Source organism: Chamaea fasciata, unplaced genomic scaffold (assembly GCF_029207755.1).
Source record: "Chamaea fasciata isolate MVZ Bird 193981 ecotype frontalis unplaced genomic scaffold, bChaFas1.0.hap1 SCAF_6, whole genome shotgun sequence".
NCBI lineage: Eukaryota > Metazoa > Chordata > Aves > Passeriformes > Sylviidae > Chamaea > Chamaea fasciata.
This window is the reverse complement of record NW_027094091.1, coordinates 46,700,007-46,721,266: the sequence shown is the minus strand read 5'-3', so window position 1 is coordinate 46,721,266 and position 21,260 is coordinate 46,700,007. Positions and strand designations below refer to the sequence as shown.

Genomic DNA, 21,260 nt, shown 5'->3' with positions numbered 1-21,260 from the left:
TAGACTTTTAACATTGCTAAACATACGGTAGACATAAAGATACTGAATGTATCAGCCTAGGAAATAATCTCACCTGTTATGTAAGAATATATTTGGAGAACTGTATCTCAGAATTTTTTGCCTTCAATACAAAACACATACTGAAACATGTTTGGAATATCAGATGAGGTCCTGAATGTTCATGGATTATATGAGAGTGATGGACTGTCATGAGCAAACTGCTCTCAACCATCACAATTTTCTTCAGAGTAGCAGATATCGGCAAACTTCAAGATTTTTATTTTTTTTTTTTGTGAGACAATCTATCATTGTCCAATAAATAGAAACCATAACCTATCTTTTTTTTTCCTCCTGTTTCACTTCAGTCTCCTGAATCATGGACAAATGAGAGTTAAAATTTGCATGAACAAAACTGAATAATCTGTGTCTCCATTAGAATAGATAAGGAGATTTCAAAACACTGTCATGGTGAGAAACATTTTAACCAAATTAAAGAGAATGCACTTTACCTACTAGTACTAACTGTGTGTAATGATGACAGTGTTGCACAGGCTACACATCTGAAAGCCAAAACCAAGCTGAAAACCAGGTCCTTGTCATCAATAAAAAAAAAAAAAAAAGGGAAATGTGTATTTCCAGCTCTCAGATTCCTTTAGCTGGATAAAGCTGGATATATATTATGCCTGTCATCAGCCTTCAGGCTTACAAGTCTCCTTTAATCAGCAGTAGCTGAAGATGTCTATCTGTTTTCCAGTGTTCTCTACTTTTCTTTCTCTTAAGACAACATGCAAATGAAAATAATGAGTACAGTCAGATTCAGAGGCCTATTATGTCCTACTTCTCCACGTAGTAAAGATAGTAAATCTTTCTAAGCACCTGACAAAATGGTATTCCAATAGTGAAAATCAGTAAGAACTATTAGACACCAGCCTCATAAATTATAATAATTTACATTATTAATTACTCTTTCAGTTTCTACTACCCTCTTACTCTTTCTACTAAAAAATGCATAAAACCGCATTATAGTGTTATGCATGATTTTCTTAGTCTACCTTGTCACCATCTAAACAGAATTTGTAAAGATGATCTGATGTTTTTTATTTTAATAAATAGTTAATTGAAAACCAAAAACCCACCCTAATTTGCACAACAGTCTGTTTAGCCTCAGAGTATTAATTCAGCATCACCTTAAATGCAGCCTGTGCACCAATAAATTCATGATTATTCTGTAAAACAGCCCTAATTCCCTTCTGGGTTTATACTGGCCCAAGGTTTTTCTTATCAATACAGACAAAATGGGGCCCTATTCAGTGACAGTGAACACTGGCCCTATGCACTGTTTTTAATTAAAAAGTAAAGTCTGAAATCTGCAGACAAAAATGTCTCCCTCCTGCTTTCACATAAACAAGTTCAACAGTTGCAAAGGCAAGTTGTAAAACAGCATTAAAAAGATATGTTTTGTTATTTAAATAATGAGACATATATCAACACTGGGCACCTGTTACATAACTATGCTACAAACAACTCCTCCTCCCAAATGGTATTGAATAATTAAATGAACAATTACAATCCTGCTAGTTGCCTGCTTGGGAAAAAGCCTTCTATGTCTTGTGAACTTCCTCCCATTCATTTAGCTCCACAGAAAATGGTGGGTGTGTAGGAATTTTCTGCACACCTTGGTCTCTCTATTTTTGTGAAGTTCTCCTTCTATGCTCATGCAATTACTGATTTACATCACAGCAATTCCTATCCCCTTTGTAGCTACAGCTACAGTAGGGCTTACTCCAGATCCAGCTGTACGACTCTTTAAGACCTTGCATACCCTCACAAGGAAAAAATATTAGTAGCTCTCCTCCACAGACGAGAAGAATAGTTTATATTATATTTTATAGTCAAAGACACTTCAACTGGTAGCACACATGCATATCCTTCTACATAAAAGCTCATAATGCAAGAATAAAATGTATGGTATTTTTATATACTTCTACATGTATATCTCATCTAAATTATTTACTTAAGATTAGAGGATGTTCAACTATCTTTTCACAGAATGGACAGAAGATACATTTTTGTCCTAAGTGAAGAAAAAAAAAAAAAAGAGAATTGAATCAGTAATCCCCTAGAAAAACAGAAAAAATACTCAAGTCCTTCAGGCACTTAACTAGCCTGAGTGGTAACTGCAGCCTACTGTACAGTTTAATTTGGACTATGCTGCATGTCTTGTATTTATTCCTCAACACATAGCTCTGTAAAAATCCATCTTACCTTCCTCAGATGAAGCTAACTGGACCTCTGCCATGTGGCTGTGTCCTTAATACAGCTAGTCTGAAGTTGTTTTAGTACAGTTGTTTTGTTAAAGTGAGGAAGTCAAAGAGACTAAGTTCTGGACTGGCAACTGCTTGGAGGCTTTAGTTAGGATATCATCTTCTGTTTTTTTGTATAAGTTGATGGTTGTATTGTTGAAGGTGACAGGCTAGTCACCTAGCTATAGTTAAAGATCAGAGTCCCTATCCTATCTCCACTGGAGAAAATTTACCTTGAATATTTCAAATTAAATAGCAGGGCTCCTATCTCCTAAGCTTAAAAAAAAAAAAAAAAAAAAAAAAAAAAAAAAAAAAAAGTTTACAGAGGCTGGATATATTTTTCCTGAATAAAAAGAAGAGAGAAACACTCTTCTTTTTTTGCCATTGCATTCTTATACAATCAGATCACATAATCTTCTTTTGTACCAGTCTGTTTTCTCAATTTACATAACATAATGAAAGTAATGAAAATAATGTTCTGTTTGTGGCACTGTGAACTAGAAAGTCCAGTCAATCTAACTAATCTAACTGATTAGTCATTTCAAAATACCAGCTCCCCTGGAGTTAATGAATTATGACGTCAACCTCAAACAGATAAATGTGTGTGCAAATAGAGTGCATTTACAGTTCTGGGCTGCTCCTCTACAGGTGAGATACTCTTCTGCTCTGTAACATCTAGGCACAGTATGAGTCCCCATATGACATTTTTCCATTGTGGCAGTCACTTTGTAAGGAGAAGCACATGGAGCATATACTTACTCTCTCTCCTTTGGGACCTGCAGGGCCATGGGGACCAACTGGGCCATCTAAACCCTAGAAAAAGGAATAAAGAGGGTAAGAGAGAGGGCTTGTTCTTACAACTCTTTAGTTTCAATAGCTGTCTTGTACACAAGAACTAACATGGAATCAGCCTTCACTGGTTGAAAATCTGGATTTAATCGTGATGCACCCTATTTGGCCTTCCAAACTCCACCTATAACCTCTCCTGTTACAAGGGTCTTTCTTCTATTTGGTGTTCACTGCATCCATGGAAGCAATCAGATTTACAAATATCTTAAACTGATTGGAAGAAGATGGAAGGGTCAAAAAAGAGATTTTTAATTATTGTTTTATTTTTAAAATTGATTATTCTTTAAATTGAAATCTCCACCTGTAAGATGGACTTACCTATTGCAGGGATCAATGAGAATCTTACTTCCCAGACATAACTCTTTCACTGTATAGATTTCTTTCTCATTAAAGAAAGCACAAGATTTAACGTCTATGATGTGTAATAGAACAGTGTCTGCAGATGAACCCCAGCACATCTGCACCTCCTTCACTGATTGCATATTAGCACTGAACAGCTATGTTCTCCTGTAAGCTAAATCCCTAACCCTACTCAGGAAAACTAGCAACCCGACCACAGCAGTTGTCCGACCAAAAATCAAAACTAAGCTGCCTTTTTAAGGTTCAGAGCTCCTTTTACAGAGAATTTACTTCTCTTTCCCATAGATATTGCCCTGAGAATCTGCTTGAAGCCGCTTCTTATGCAGCATGGAAAATGCCTGCAGCATTTGGCCTTCCTTCCTGTGTGCAGTGAGCGAGCTTGGCTGGGAGAAGCCCTGGGAAGCACACGGACTCAGTCACGAAGGGGGACACAGAAAGACAAGGGACTCACCCGGGCTCCTGGCTTTCCGTCTAAGCCAGATGCTCCCTGTGTGGTTAGATGGAAGCATGGATGATGGGCACGACACGAATGACAAAAACGTGAGATTAGTAAGTGGTGCTGATGAATAAACACAATTCAAACGTACAGCACATGCTGTGACAGGGTTCTGGAGTTGGGTATCACATTACTACAGCATGTTAGTTAAAAATTCACATAAAACACCAAGAGCCTGATTCTGTTCTCGCTTCAGTGTAACATGACTGACCCACCCCTGCCCTCACATCAAGCGTATCAGAGCAGAACACTGTCAGGCTATAGGAGCCCTACAAACACCAGATGTTAAGGTGTTTTTGAGCCTGAACATACAAATATTTACTTTGTAATCTACTCACATGCTTTCTAAGTTGTAAATAGCGACAATACTGAATAGTATACACAAAGGAAGAGAAATGTGTGTTAACTGCGATAGGAAATATATAAGTGCAAGAATACTGCATTATGCAGCCAACAAAATCTGGATCCTGACCACAATGGCCTCATTCATTTCCAAGAGCCCGGGAGACAATCACATTTCCTGTTTTCCCGCTGTACTCCCAGCTCAGAGCTCAGCCACGGGCCGCCCCAGGCACGCCGGGCGATGAGCCGCAGCATCCTTGGGGACGGGGGGACCCCTCGTGGACCCTGTGCGAATAACAGAGCAGAGCCGGAGCGCCGATGCGCCGGGGATGTGCGGCACAGGCAACATCACTAGTCGGGACACAGGGAATAATCCGGGGAACGCCCCGCTCCTAAAAAAGCAAACCAAACCAACCTCCAAACAAACCCAGCCAAAATCTCCAGCCAACTCAATAAAACGAGCCATTTTTTGGAACGTCAAACGCTTGGACTTTGCTCCTGAAAATGACATTTAGAAGTAGCAAGCAGGAGCAAGACAAGATCTGTGTAAATTTGGAAAATATAGTAGCATATTTTGTTCTGGAGTCTCTTCTACCTTGTAGCCATTTTCAGGGCATCTGCTCAGGCCTCCAAAGCTCACTCTCTACAGAGATGTAACTGTCAATGTGAAAATGAGCTTTTATTTTTCCCAAAATGAATTAAAATTCTCAGTGACGCTGACCTTGTCCAGAGGCCCTGCACATAGTTCATGAGAATTTTAATCAGAGAGGTTTGTGTTGCTTTGGGTAAACTAAGTCTTTTTTCTCCATTTTACTGTTAACAATGTAATCACTGGGATCAATCCTCATACAATAACAACACCAAAGAGGAAAAATGAACTCTTTTTCTGAGGAAAAAAAAAGAAAAAAGAAAAAAACAAAAACCAAAAAAACCCCTGCCTTTTCAGCACACTTTCAAACACAAAGTATTTCCTATTTTATCAATCTAAATTTTAGGAACTCTGATGTTTCCATATTTTTCAGGTTCTGCACTTGTAAGACAAAATTCACGCCTCTCAGAATGGGAATTTTCTAAAGGATAAGGCAAAACTAAGAATCCAGGGGAAAAAAAGACCAAACACAACTAAATTCACATAACCAATTTTTAGCTTTCCTCAATTAGAACTCTCCATTTGAACTTCAGAAGTGCAATAAGAGGAAAAATAACTGAGGAGACGGGGGAAAGGGAAGACTCTTTTCGGAATGGAAACACCATACAACATTTGAATAACAGCACGACTAATGTAATGGAGGTGATGACATCCTTGTGACACTGAACGCTCTCAACTGACACACAACAAAAAAACCCAAACCCTGACAGCACTGGGTGTTACAGGACATTACTTGGGATGATAGCACAGATCTGGGACAAAACAAAACAAGACTGATGCTCTGCTCCAACACGCTGTATTCTATATATATGCTATTGAGTAAATTGGAGTTGTTCATGAGGAGTAGAAAGAGATGTTTGTGATTTGCACTGAAATTGAATAGTTGGGGTTTTTTACTTACTGGAAGACCAAGGGGCCCTCTGTCACCCTTTTGACCTGGTTCACCCTTCAATCCTTTAAGACCATTTAACCCTGGTTCACCCTAAATGTAAAAGTATAAATGCCAAATTTTTGGTGCTATAATGGGTGTTTAAGCTGGGACAGAAGAAGCCAGTCTCAGAAGTAGCTGCAAATTCCAGTTTGAAACAAATTCAACCTTCTCAGATTACTGGCAATTTAAATACTGATTGAAAGGTGGGCAAAAGTACTTGGGAGATGTCTGCTCAAGATTTAAAATCTGTGTAAAAAAAAAAACTACAGGAAACTTATGGGTAAAAGATTTTTTTTAATCTTTTCCTAATAATTATCACTATAGTTAGATGGTTTGAATTAAGCATGAGTTTCAGGGGGTTTTGGAAATTCTTCAAATCCCATAAACCACCCAATGCAGATAATTCAAACTGAAAGAAAACATTCATAAAAGTAAGCCTCAAAACTGTAGGTTTCTAGAGTGGGATCTCCTGAAAAGCACATTTGGTAAGGAAGCATTACTTTTCCTTACAGTAAACTGGAATTTGCAGCAAAATCTTATATAAAGATATTTTAAACCTTTAAGCATACATAATAAACAGTAACAAGTTAAGAGAAACAGTACAGGTAATACAATGCCAAGCTATTTGGGAGGTCCATAGTTTCTGTGTTCATACAGAGAAATTTTAACAATGTAAGAAATGGCACTTGTTGTGATTGTTAAATTATGTATAGGCTATTACATTAAACATCACCAAGATGATAATACTGGGCTCAGAGCTGCCAATAAATCATTTTCTCATAATGAAAAACTGCATCAGCATGAGGGCTGCTCAGTCAAAGAGAGTATTGACCACACCTGCCTCTTTTGGGAAACAGAAACTTCATCCAGGCTGCTCCCCATGGCCTCATTGCTAGATTTCCCTTTGATGTATTATGTTGCCTTATATTATATTCATATTAAAAAAAAAAATCTCAGTAGAACCCAGTCTGCTCCTTTAAGTAACTCCAGACATCATCTGCCTGCTTTGCACCCTAAGTAGCCATTTCTTCATTCTTACTCTATTTGACTTGATGTGACTTTCAGAGCAAGTAGCAATGGAAACACTGAAGTTTTGGAAACAGACCTGAGAAATCCCACAAAGCCTGAGTCTCAGGCCAAAAGCCTGAGGTAAAGCAGGGCTGGTGCTAAAATGGAACACACTTGATTTCAAAAAATGATTTATGACTTAGGTTTCTTGAGCCAAGGTAACACAGTCTCGGAAGGGGTCAAACCTGTTATTTTCTGTCTTGCACGTTTAAAAATCCAAAATAAAAGCCTGAAACTAAACAAAAACACCTTTTCCTCCTCTTCCTTACTTTTTGAGAAAGGTGAGATTAGGGAGCCATAGTGATTTAAATGATCATGCCTGACAAGACCACTGGCCTTAATGAATACAGCGTCATGCTGAATTTTAGCTTACTGGTGACTACTGAATTAAAGCACAAATTAAAATATTCAAACTCTGCCAAAATTCACTTCCACTCTCCTGAGCTTTTCTCATGGGCTAAGAGAGTCCCTAAAGAATATCTAAGCTATGGAAAATTGTATTCCAGACCTGCCTGATCATGAATCCAGTTTGGAAAACACAAAAGTGCAGACATCAGTTCATGATGGTGAACCGGCATAACATGAGAAGAACTGGTCAGCAAAATACCTGTCACCTAACAAAGGCCATGGAGACTGGAAGAAGCAGGAGATACAAGGGAGCATAAATGAAGATGAGTTTATCTGACTTAATTTCCTGAGCCTGTAACATGCTTCTGTATTCCAAAGTAATTCCAAAGTGCAATGGTAACTTGCCCATGAACAGGAAGCTAAATAGTTTAGTGCCACATCCCAAATATTCATACAAAAAATGGACTCAGCTGATGCTGAGGAGAAATACTACCCAGAAACAATCACAGAAAATTTAAAAAGCTTTTAAGCTCCTAATATTAAAATCTGCTTTAAGGTTTAAGAATATCAGAAACATTTATTAAATGAGGCATGACAAAACATAGCTGCATGCATTCAAGAGCAAAGCATGACACTTTGCTGACATAAAGAGCTGCAAACCCCTGTCTATTCAAGACAGGTATTAATTTACCTTTGGGCCAGGCAGTCCATGAGGTCCCTAAAAATAAAAGTAACATTTTTCATTATGAAACTACACTACAATTTTTTTTTGAGTTTTTGCTTTATAGGGATACAAATTACCCGTATATTTCTTTACTCCCAAAAGAAATGCGGCTGTCAATAAAGGAACAGTGAACACCTGATTCTGAGGAGGAACCAGACCACTAGCATGTTAACAATAACAGGAATGTGCAATTTGTTTTTCCAGCTCCTATAAATTTTAAGACATGCAAAAAGATTTCCAAATTAGGCCCCCTCTTTAAAGGCCACATATTCTGATAACACTTTTAGTAAGCAGGCAATAAAGTGGCAAGAGGGCTTAGACCATTTCTAGTCCCTCTGTTCCTTCCAAGCTTACCATAGGGCCTGGAGGACCATGTGGTCCTGGTGGTCCAGGTGGTCCTATCATCTACAGATAAAAAACAATGGTATTAAATCATGCAAAGCAAAGAACTCCCACAAAAATACCAGAAGTCAGGCTGATCCTTGTTGGCAAGCACTTACAAAAACATCTATGCAACAGTGAACATTGACAGAGCATCTAGACAGGGCTCTAGGAATGGGAATTATTTTGATTTGAAAGACAGGGTACCCCAAGTGCAGATCTGCCTGTGCCATTTGGCAGTGTGCCTGCCTCCAGATTCTTCTTCCTAGGATCTATGATACACTTTAAGACACTATGAGGGAAAAACAATAAATCCCTGTAAAACAAACAGTACTGATAAGGGATGCTTGAACTTTTAATATTTTATGGTATGTGCTCTTTAGTTCTCTCTCATACTACTTAATCTACAGAGCCAGAAGGTGATGATGTGTTATTTTATTCCTCCTCAACACTGACGATTGGAAAAGATACTAAATTCAAGCCGCGCTTTGGCATTATTTCAAAATTGCCCTGTCTCTCCTTTTATTTCTTGTAGCCCACTTGTACCAAAAATTCTCAGAGGTCATTAAATTAGGTAATCGGGTTGCTCAGCATTTAGTGCACGCATATTCTGCACTGATTTTCCACGTTCCTAACAAATCCACGGAAAGAATTTCATGATGATATATTCATCTCAATATCCCTTCTCTTCCTGGATTTATTCCCAATGGGTTGCTGCCATAACCTGTAGAGTTAATACAGGTCTCCAGACTCATGCACTGCTGTAGTAGCTGTCGGTGGTGGCAAGAGCAGCTACAAGAAGCACTTTGGAACGTGAGACAGATTCCACCACCTCTGAAATCTCCTGAAAACTCTTAAGTCTCCCTTCAAGTGAAAATAAGCAGAACAGGATGAATGAATTAGTGAATTAATTTCTAACAAGCTAATTTTCTTCTCACAGAAAGAACCTCAGAGGTGTGGGGTCCCTCTTGAGTCCTGTGATGGCACCGAGCAGCTTCTTGGACTTCTCAGAGCTATGGCTTCTGTCACTAACCTCTGCTCTGAGGTCTCTCATCTTACTGTGCTCTGATAATGAAAGTCACCCACACCATAAAGGTCCTATGGAGGCGGTTTTTTTGGGTTTTGGGTTTGTTTGGTTTTGTTTTTTTTGTTTTTAATGCCTTTACAATGCTTAAAAAAAAAAATCAGGAGAATGTCTCTCTCATTAAACTAGCTCACTACCCTGGGTTACATATCCGAAGTCAGTCTAGTCTGGTTCTCACTCGACTATCTTAGATTCCCAGAGTATAAGGTGTTAAGAGAGATTATGGTTTGTTTGGGTTTTTTTCTTTCTTCCTCATTTATCTTTTGATTCATTACAGAGCCAGAAGGCTTTGACTGAAACGAGCCCGACTTGTTCAAAGTCATAGAACAGAACAGGAATTATATCCTTAGAATTTCTTAAATTGTATTTAGCTCTACGACCAGAAGTCTGTTCATTCTCAGGAAAGATCAGTCATGAATATCAAGTATTGCTCAGACTGAGAAGCTAGAGAACCACTGCTGGACTCGTGTGTTCATTGCAATGCCACACTGAGACTTACTGAGGGACCTTGGGCACCAGGCAAACCAACGTCTCCTTTTTCACCTTTCATGCCATTGGCTCCCTAAAAATCATTACAAAACAGCATTTATAAACAGCTTTAATCTTACTAGCAACCAATCTAGAAATGACATTTACTGGCTGGCAAATAATTATCATTTAAAAAAAAGAATAACAGCACACATACAAAGGAAATCCTTCAAAAAATTCTAGCACTACTTTAAGAATAATTTTTAACTAATAAAAACATATGCTATTTTAGATAGCTATCAACTGTGGCACAATATTTATGACAATTCCTTAAACTGGCACGCCATACATGATATATTGTATTACAGATACAATACAAAATTGTATCTGTAATACAATATATCATGTACAAAATTTTGAAATTGTTTCTGTTTTTGCTGAGAAATTTCATGTGTATGTATACCTATCTATATATACAAAATAGGAAGAATGTATCCCATAAATATTCATGCATTTTTTTCTCCCCCCTCAATTTAAGTCACCTGAAACTTCCATTCAAAATATAGCTCCTTTCTCCTTGCCCATGTTGTGCTATATATTACAAGAGCAGTACAACTTTGGTCAGACTGCCAACTCATCTCTTTCTTCCCAACACAGTATTTTTTTCACTGTAACAAAAGGTCTGACAATCCTCCTCTTAGATTAGCTTCAGAACAATCTCAGAATTTTCTCCCTAGTGCTTTCTGTCCCATTTGCAATTTATCAACACTGTTGGAAATTCCTGATAATGGAAGAGAGAAAAAATTGAAGTATTTTTGCTAAAACTAATTAATTAATTTTTCATACTCACTGGGAGGCCAGGCAGTCCAATTCCCCCTTTTTCTCCAGGCATCCCAGGATCACCTGTGTCTCCTTTTGAGCCCTTAGGACCCTAAAATATGAAATTATTCAGCAAGTCATGAAAAAACTTAGGCACACCAACAGAATTCTAGCTTTGATCTTAATAAGCAGACGTCATGTGCTGCATATACCTTTGCTATTAAAATACAGAAATGCAGCACTTATTAGATCACAGACTATGCAGCAACACTATAATGATCTTTATTAAATATTATCATATTATTTAGATTATGAACATTAAGTTACAACTTGGGATCATGGAAATAATCTCTTGAAACAGCCTGTGGTTGCTCACATGTTCTTCACTACATGATTTAAACAAAATGTACCTGCTCTCCATCAACTCCTGGAGTTCCTGGGGATCCTGGTTCACCCTGCAGGAGACAAGACAGAACTGGATTATGCCAATTGTGCCAGATACTAGAGGAAAGAGCCACAGAAATTCCTCCAATTAATAACAATAAAGCTAGAGAATATTCTGTCAAAAATTCCAGCATATATATAACACCTATATTAAATAAACAGCTCAGCTGATTATGACATTACACAAACTCTGGGTTGTATAAAGGCCAGATAAGTACATAAAAAGGAAAAAAAGAAGACAAAATCCCAGGGGTGAAAAGACCCAAATGCAATGGAAACTTTGCCTGCTACCAGAATAAATACAGAATCATGCCTCCCGATTTACATAAGGTAGAGCGAAATTTCATGGGGTTTTTTTCCCCTATTATAAATCACCCAGTAAAGGAGTTCACATTTACCACATTGTCTTATGACCAGTTCCTGGGTAGCATTCCCTAACGGAGCAAGTTATGGTGATGGATGGAGTTGATGACATTAGAACATCAGAATTCAACATCATAAACTCCTGTGATGTTGAGTTCTGCTTTACATTGTAAATTTTGAATGAGAATGCTCACCTATATGAAGGAACACAACCCCTTCTACACTCCAACTCCTCTGTTTTGCAACATACTCCATGTTGCAGAATTGCTGGGTAGATGATGATAATGCAAAAAGCAATTTCTGCACACTTAACTGTATACTCTATTATCAATTTTCACATAGAATGAACATTGTTTCTCACAATTTCTCAAGACAATGTACATGTGTATTGTGATGTATGAAATTGTGATTATGAAATACTGCATGAAGTCTAAAATTGATATGTCTGGTATTGTTATTGAAGATGCACATATTTGCTCTTGGCATAGTGTAGAGACACTGGGAGAAGATGCAGCATCTAGTATTTAAGAAATAGGAGAAACATTTCAACTAGTTTAAAAACATTTAGGGTGAATCCATTAACTTCAACATGTCTTTTTTAAGTATAGGAAAATTTATTATTTAAATTTTACAGAACAGTGCAGCATATGGTATTCATTGTCTCTGTGTGGGCTGCTCAGTAACCCTTCTGTACTACATACAGGCACCAGCCAGGTGGTATTGGCAGGCTTGGGTTTCCAGCCAGACTCCTGCCCACATGTGTACGTTGTAATTTTTACTGACATTAGACAATACTGCACTTATTTGGGTGGGTGCCCACGTGATATAAAAGCTGCATTCAGATGCACTCACATGGTAGCCAGTGGTCTTGCACACAGTTTTGCCTACCTCATTCCCACCCAGCCAGAAATGAGGCATGGGAACCACTGTCTGGTTGTGTGCCTACTTCGCAAAGTCCAAGGGAACAACCGATCCCTGAGTGAGATCCTTCTGCACTCCTTCAGTACTAATTAATTTTGCTGGCCCTTAGTTAAGCATCTGTGTGTGGCAACTAAACAAGGCACTTATTCTGGAAAGCTGCATCTCAAGAATCTGGGATTTAAAGTTGGAAACATGCCATATTTGTTAAATTTACAGTTAAACAACTGTGCAGGAAAGCTACATTTACCTGTACACATACATCATTAAAAAAAACCCCAGAAAATACTCCACCCTTAAGATACAATGAGTAAAGTAAGGAAGATCACCTTTGACCCTGGCAGCCCTTGGAGTCCTGGTGGTCCTGGTGGTCCCTAAACAGAAACATACAAACCTCTCAGCATTTAAATAAACTCCTGAAGAACTTTTCATGTAAGCAAATGGTGAATGTTAATATAGCTACTGTAACAAAATGGGTTAGATTTTTAACACAAGGGGAACCAAGACCAGTTATGGACAAGTTGTTGATCTATGACAGGTCAACACTACCACAAAAAACAGTGTTAAAATAACAGTACAGCTCATACTTTATTATAAGGTCCTCTGCTCCTATTGATGAAATGGCACTTCTTCCCTTAATGGAAGGGAAACCAAAACTCATTCATATTTGCCAGCCCTCACTCCCTGATCCACAAAAAATCTGAGACCGGGAGAAATCTCCAAGCAGTTGCAAAGAGAATTCTGCTAAAAGATGCTGTCATGGGTTTTGTAAAAAGTATATTATTCTATTCCATCTAAGTAGAGCAGAATTGCTTATCTTTGCCCAAATGAGTCAGTGTCTCTTATCAGATGGTGGAGTGCTACTTATCTCTCTTCATTGTTTCACTATTTCCATGGGAATGTCTTCTGCTAATGGACCATTAAGAGCTCATCAATGACATTACACATTACACTGCACTATTGTAAGCTGCTCCACACAGGGAGGAGGAGCCAAACCATCTTAACCTAGATAAAAAGGAGCCACAGTCCCACTAGGTATCCAGTTTTTCCACCGGATCCCTGGAGAAAGACCGGACCCATCTCACCATTACTGGACCCCTTTTTTTTCAACAGGACCATGTCTACTCCAACAGAACCACATCTGCCACTCCAGGAGGGCTTACTTTGGACTGCTTCCAACACCGTGATCAACAGGGTGTCAAGTTGTATTTCTGACTCTGTCAGGGTTTTTTTCTAGGATTTCTTGTTTGTTTATTTGTTTGTTTATTCTTCTGTACTACAACATCTGTATTTTTATATCCCTAGTAAAGAACTGCTATAGCTATTCCCAAAATCTTCGCCTGACAGCCTTTTAAACAGATGCTAAGTGCATCTGGGGGTACTCAGTGCTTTGTGAAATTGCCATGGAATAAGCTGTAACCATTTCTTTCATTTCTACCTCAGGCTGTGGACACAGTGTCATGTACCAAATACTGGTGAGGATGGTGCACAGTGGGGATGCTTTAAGAAAACTCCACAACATTTAAAAATTAATATTAAGAAAGGTTGTGTACAGATGGAAAAGTAAAACTAACAGAAATCTTGCCGATGAGAACTTGAAACAAAAAAGAACGTGCTTTCCCAGTCTCGTACTTAAATGAAGTTTTGCCATTAATTCAGAAGGAGCAGAACTGGTTCCATTTTTGGCTTTCAACAATGGGTTCTCTGCTATGGGAACACCAAGCAAAGAAATCAATACATGTTATGATGAACCAGGTTGACATCCAGTGAAGACATGTCCTGAGCTAGCAGAATAATGAACATGCTGCAGCACAAAGGAGAAGTTCTACAACGCACAGTAAGTCATGCAATAGGAATTACCGTGACAGTCAGGGTGGCAATCCTCTGTTGGCAAAATGCATTAACAAGAGTTGTCAGTAGCAGAATTAAACAATGATATAAATAATTCTGTTTGCTGCAGTTATAATCCCCACAGAACTTATGCAGCATGTGGGAGACACCATGCCTTCAAAAACATTAATAAAACCTGTTATTTTTAACTCTTCATGTTACATGAGCTGCTTGATTTCCGTGGGAATTAAATGAAGACAGTACTTTTTGTACAATTCAAGAGATCAAATAAACAATGAATTAATAGCAAAATCTAAGCAGAAGTCTTCAAACAGGTGTTTATTAAACTTTTTAAGAAAACATAATGGGTTGGTGTCTAAAGTCAACCAAAAAACTACCCTATGTTTTGTAATGTCTGCAGGTTTTGCACCAATGTTTAACTAATAAATGCCATTCCTGAAGTGGAGATATAACATTAGTTTTAATGCAGTTCTAAATCCGAAAGTGCCAGTCCATAACCCAGCTATGTATACTACAGTTCTGCTTTGAATGCTTGGAAAGACTAAGGATATTTTTATCATGGAAGGAGGAAAAATATCTTGACCTGTCACTATTTTTTTTTTTTTGCCAAAGAATTTAAAAGCAAGTGGAAAAGTGTTAAAATGTAATTTAAATGCTTGTCTATATTTTTGAACAGAGTAAAACCCCCAAGCATTGCAGCTTGCACATGCTTTTCTTTTGTATGTGAAGAACTTAACTGGCCTACATGGAACAAGAAATGTTTTGCTTTTCTAATTGTTGCCCAGTGTGCAAATAAAGGTTTGCAGATCTTTTATCTTAACCTGTAAAAGAACCTCAGTATGTGAGTGCAAGAATACCTACTGTTGGCAAAGATCTGGAACCTACTCAATACAAAATACTTGAACAAAATTGTTCTGTAACACATAGCATTAATATACTCATATCCTTTGTATTGCAACATATTAATGGAAATACATCAAGAACTTTAAAAACACTGAAAAGTTCAGGAATGAACATATCTAGGTATGAAAACCTAAAATAACCACTGCAAAGAACTGTTTACATGTTCACAGTAACGGATCCCTTTACAGTGGCAGATATTTTAGTATCTAATGCTGTAGCTTCTACAAAGGTTAAACTTTGGAAACTACTGCTTTTTTCCCTGGGAAATTCTGCAGAATAGGTGTGAAGAGGAATTTTGACAGAGAGGTGAATTTTGTGTTTGATCCTCCAAGGGAAAGCCACATACTCTCAAGCAGGGTCTTGCTCAAACCATGATGACAATTTTAAGATTGCACATGAGATTGAATAGGAGGCACAAGGCAAAGTAACTAAATTGCTAGACTGCTCCACAATTTATTACTAAATTCTAACACGAGACAAGCAGCCCAGGTCTTGCAAACTCTTGACAACTTCTTAAATCTGCAGGCCAAACTCCGTGCAAGTTCACAGTTTGATGCTGAGCACTGGAAGTTCTCATGTACCTTTGTGAGAGAACTGCAAATCTCAGAGCCCCTGAGAAATTTGGCACCAGAAGACTTAGGAATGGGTGTTTGCCATCTGAAAGGACTGAGCTGGACTTGGCAAGGATATTTTTGACTGATCCTATATAATCTTACTTACACCCTCCTTGTACAGCAATTCCCATTAATATAAATTATTTGTTGCCCTAGATCAGAAGGTGATGACATTTGAAATGATTTGCAGTGGGATAAAGGCTTACAAATATGTTTCAACCACTGCAAAAGGCTTTAGTCCACTTTTAAGACTTCTTTATGCGCAGCAGCTTTTCTGAGGACCCTTGAAAGTAAAACTGATGCCAGAATTACGACACAAACACAGAATATAGGAGATACAGGGGATAAAGCACCTGGTAAATCTGTGTCTGGTAATACACAACATTAATTTCAGGCTACTTTAGACATGTAACTCGGAGAGGGATTTAGATGACTGAAAGTTGTGCGTCTGAATTCCCTTACAAGCAAACCAAATGAGGCAAACATAATGCAGAGCCTTACAACATGCCTATGCAGACTTCCCCACAGACACAATGAAACTGTGGACTCAGCCTTAGTGACATACAAGGCTTTTAGATTTTAGTAAAGGCAGTGAGATTTTTTTGTTTTTTGAAAGAATCTTGGAAACCAAATTACTGGTCAGACATTTACCTACTCCCACTGCGTGAATGTAAGAAAAAAGTTCAGTGGATTCAGTGACAAAGTGATCAGATGCACAAAGAGCCAAATCCAGTCTTCAGTTTCACATAAGCAAGCCATTCACTTTGGTGGAGTTATACTGCACAAAATTTGCATCTGAGTATGCTGCAATGTAAATCACCTTGACTGCAATGACATATGTCATCTCGGTTCTTTGCTTTTATGCAACACTCCCTCATTCCTTTTGTAACCACACTTTAATCCTCCACACTTTTCTGCACACCAGTCAAAATAGGTTTTCCAGAAATGAATAAGTGAGAAGACTGGTGCTTGGTCCACTTAATGTACTCAAATTGCTGATTGAATCCACAGCTTGCTAATGGAACCATGTTACAGGGTTTCCAAATCTCAAATACTCTGCTCTTTGCATTTTACAGGAATAGGAGAAGGAAAACAAGGAAAAAGAGAAATGTCAATATTATAATACATGAATTGAAAAGCAGACACTTCTGTTGAACCTGTGTATGTGGTTTATTACATTAATTCAGCACTAAACACCAAAGCCAGCAATGAACTAGTTTTGTCCTCATTAGGCAATGTCAGTACTCTCCAGGGAACATGAAACTAATTCACTCAGCTAATTTGTATCAGGGAAACAGTTTTTCTAGCGCAGTAAACCTGGTTTCCAAATATAGAAAGCGATTCCTACTTAATAAGCTCAACAACTTTGCACATAAAATGTTTTCAATCTCTAGACAAAAGATAAATACAATGACTTTTTCCCAGACCAGACTAAGCCTATTCAGCCTAGTTATATTTGCATACCTGCAGAGCTTCATGGATATTGCCATTATAATCAATGATCTCTGTTGCACCTTGATCACCCTTCTGTCCAGGTGGTCCCTGAAATAAAATTTCCATTAGAATTTTGAGACAGATGCAAAGGACTATTTTAGACTCTTAACTACTGTCAAATGCTTAGACTTGATTGTGTGGTGTTAGACTCTTACTTTACTTGTAATATGCTACTACAAAACACAGAATTTAAAAGAAAACATTTTTTTTTTCATGAAGATAAATAAGAAAGTCAGTAAAAAGTAACTTGTGCTGCACTGGGAAAGCAAATATATCAAACCTCTGAGGGAAGACAATTAAACAGTTCCTATCCTCAAGTTCTGTATTGGCAGTGAACAATGTTAGAACACCTGGCTTGTAACATCCTGCCCACAAGCTGTGGACCGGAGATTGTTTCAAGTAGTGGTAAGTGGTGTTAGTCAAAGTCCAGTTAGCAACCATGTTCCAACAGTATCAATTTCCCCTGGAGTTTTAACTAGAATTACTGCTACAATTTCAGTTCACATGGACTGGATCTAAGGGTATAAAACAAAGAGCTGAGATGAGAAATAGTCTTACCTGTGGACCTGCAGATCCTGTGTCGCCTCTCTCACCTGTATCACCCTATGTAAAAATGATATGTGAAAAAACAAGATATGCCATTTGACAATATATCACATAGTTCTTGCCTTTTAAATACGTTTTCTTATTTGAACTGGTTTACAGGGCCTCTCATCCTAAACAGAATGTGAATCTTATTTAATGAAAGGAGAAAGTCCTTCAAAATCTGTGTTCTGGTAGCATCAACAATGATGCATTTGGTTCTGTGTGAATATTAGAATATTGTATTGGTTTGCAAAAAATCGCAAAGAACCAAAAAATGGGCAGATTACCAATAATGCAATTTGTGCAACATCCCTATTCTTTATGACACGACTATCAAAAGCTTGAAGAGAATACTAGAGAAATGAAATTACTCAGTCTGAAAACAGTCAAAAACTTCTTCAAATGTACGTTTGAAAATGTATAAACTTTTCTGTGATCATGTGTCCACTAACTTTCTGAACTTCCCTGGTCTGAGTCACTGCCTCCCCTACAAACACAACTGCGCTGTCAGATTTAGAGTTTCTTTACACCCTTTCTGTGACAGGCTTAAGATCATTACCAGCTTGCACACAGCTTTTTCTTCCTGGCTATTAGTAATATGTTTCAAATGATGGAGGGGATTTCAAACATGTATGCATTCATATTCCAGCATCCACAATTCATTTCACAGTCTCTTTTATAAGGTCTTGTATTTTAATATTACTCAAATTAATATGGGTAAGAACTGAAAATTTTTCTCCTGCTGAAATCTAGAGAACTTTGGTAAAAGTCAGATTAATTTACCAGTGATATCAGAACACACAGTAACCAGAAAAGTTTCATAGAGCTAATGAAGGCATATGGAAAGCAGGCTGGTGGCAGGGCATAATCAAGGTTGTGCCATCTGCCTTTCCTTTCAGCCTTGCCAGCAGCTAGTGAACATTGGAACTATTAAAAAATGAAGTTCCCCATCACTAGATTGACTTCAGTGAGCCAGATTTTCATGACAGGTAAAATGAAAATCGTATATCCTTTTTTGATAAAAAGGGACTTAAAGGATATCTTTATAATTTTGGTGCATGTGGGAGGTGCCCAGGTACTGTAATCAAATGAGAGGCTGATTTACTCTTCCGCTCTCACTCTGAAACTTTAATTCCCTCATCAGTTCCCTTGCCTTCCAATGCCTCTTTCTGGCAGGAATGAATGAGGTTAAATGGCACTTGTTTAATCACATCTTTAAGCACTTAAGGCCACCCTTCAAGGACCTTACAAGTACTGCAAACAGTATCACACCAGCCTACATTGTCCTGTCACCCTTATTCTGACAGCATACCTTTCAATAACCACCTACACAAACACATTTTCATCCATCATATAACATGAAGGAATCCAGTGGAAACAGTATTTGCACAGCAGATAAAATAAGAGAAAAACATACATTTTATCACTCCATATATGTAAACCAAATATCTTTAGAAAGATAAATGGGTAGATAGATGTAATCAAAGAGGTCTTTTAAAAGCAGGTAAAACAGTAACACAACCAACAACTCTTGTCTTTGAAGGACTTCTGACCAACATCTCTCAGCCTGCAGTACTTGGAATACCACTAATTCCTAGCTCACCAAGGTGTGGATCCATAAAATTATTGCAAACCCAGTAACAGCCCGGTCAGGTATTGGGTCCTGGCATGTGGGAGAACTAACACACATCAGTTACACAGAGAGAAACCAAGTTGCATGAGGAAAACAACACCAGAGTAGAATGGATGTTATAAAAGAAGAAGGATTAGAATCACAGTGTTCAAAACCCATACGACTTGACTAAATTTTTTAGCTAAAATTGAGGTCAGAGGTTTCACTTATGAAGAACACTGCAGATTGTTACAGGTTCTTCTAAAGAGGAATGTTACAAATAATTGATTGCAAAAATCATCGTGTTATTTAGTCCCCTAAAGACACTTTCTTTACTACTAACCTTTGACCCTTTGGGGCCTCTAGAGCCAGGTTCACCTGTTTTCCCCTGTTTGGAGGAAGATAGGAGAAAAATGGTAGAGAAATGGGAGTGCAGAGAAAAAGAAATTAGTAATGACTAACTACAGTTTGGAACAGCAGAAATACTTTCTATTGCTATTACCACAATAATGAATCTTTAAAGGCATTTAATTTCACAGCACCCAGATTAATATATTCTTAAATGCCAGAGTGCAATGGTCACACATTCCACCCTTCCAAAGGAACAACAGTATTGGCATTAGTAAAGACAGGCATCATTATCACTGGTTTTCAGGAATGAACTATGTCGTTCCATTGCCCCTGAGAAATGATAGCCAAGTGATGAAGAAGGTAGTTAAATATTCCAACATAAGGACATTAAAATAAAGTGTTACCATCATTTCTTTTCCCAACAGCTCAGGTGAATACAAACTAACTTGCCAAGGAGCAGAAAATTAACCTTATTGTTTTCAAAATGCATTAGGAAAGAAAAACTTGACAGTATCAGCAACAGGGGAAATATTAAGACAATACTAAAATGTAGTTAGACCGATCTCTTTCTTAGAGAGTTAGAAAACAGCATGCAAAATGATTTTCTCTGCATTCAATAGCTACAGTGGTCAAAGAGTTCAAACTTCGATGCTGAAAGTTAGGGATCTGGAGGTCAGTACTTCAGCTGGAATGAATTAGACCAACTCCACGACAGTGTATGAAGGTAGTGTCTTTACTTTGTAGACCAAATAAGAGTCCATTCAAACTGCAGTTTCACAGCTGTGAACACAAAACTGCCATTGTCTTCTGCACTTGACAGAATTTTCATTTAAAAGCTCACTCACCAAGTTTTGTTCTACTTTTCAGCAGGCAAAGACACGTTCAAAGGTGTAAAACGTTTCCAATGTAAAAATCAGACTGACCTTTGGTCCAGGGATTCCAGGTTCACCTCGTTCACCCTTCCCAACAGGGCCTGCCTCTCCTCTGTCACCCTATTGCAACAGACACACATATATCACAAAATACTGGGCAGCCTTTAGCACACCATCAACTCAGCAGGCTCAAAGAAACCAAGCCAACAGAAGCAGCAGTGGTTTAGTCTACCTGTATTTTCAGAATCTCATATGTAGTTTCAAAGTTCTACTCCCTGCACACACCTTCAAGCCATTTTCCTGAACCTTGCATATTTATGAAAACATAGTTTCTTCAGTCATGCCTATTACGCCTCTTGAACAACCAAATTTGGAGATTCTAACATGAAAAAGATGACTTATTAATCAAAGTTGTGATGTAACATCTGCCT

General features: G+C 38.0%; 1 protein-coding gene across 1 annotated transcript in view; it reads right to left on the bottom strand.

Moving 5' to 3' along the window:
* The window catches only part of COL25A1 (collagen type XXV alpha 1 chain), a 298,968-nt gene that overhangs the window by 14,370 nt on the left and 263,338 nt on the right, over positions 1 to 21,260 (bottom strand). The window contains exons 20-31 of the mRNA XM_066186248.1: positions 20,881 to 20,949; positions 17,968 to 18,012; positions 17,380 to 17,457; positions 12,877 to 12,921; positions 11,233 to 11,277; positions 10,854 to 10,934; positions 10,035 to 10,097; positions 8,425 to 8,475; positions 8,038 to 8,064; positions 5,901 to 5,981; positions 3,964 to 3,999; positions 3,063 to 3,116 (exon numbers count right to left, since the gene is read on the bottom strand). Of these exons, the coding sequence (XP_066042345.1) occupies positions 3,063 to 3,116; positions 3,964 to 3,999; positions 5,901 to 5,981; positions 8,038 to 8,064; positions 8,425 to 8,475; positions 10,035 to 10,097; positions 10,854 to 10,934; positions 11,233 to 11,277; positions 12,877 to 12,921; positions 17,380 to 17,457; positions 17,968 to 18,012; positions 20,881 to 20,949 (675 nt within the window). The remainder of the gene's footprint in view (positions 1 to 3,062; positions 3,117 to 3,963; positions 4,000 to 5,900; positions 5,982 to 8,037; positions 8,065 to 8,424; positions 8,476 to 10,034; positions 10,098 to 10,853; positions 10,935 to 11,232; positions 11,278 to 12,876; positions 12,922 to 17,379; positions 17,458 to 17,967; positions 18,013 to 20,880; positions 20,950 to 21,260) is intronic.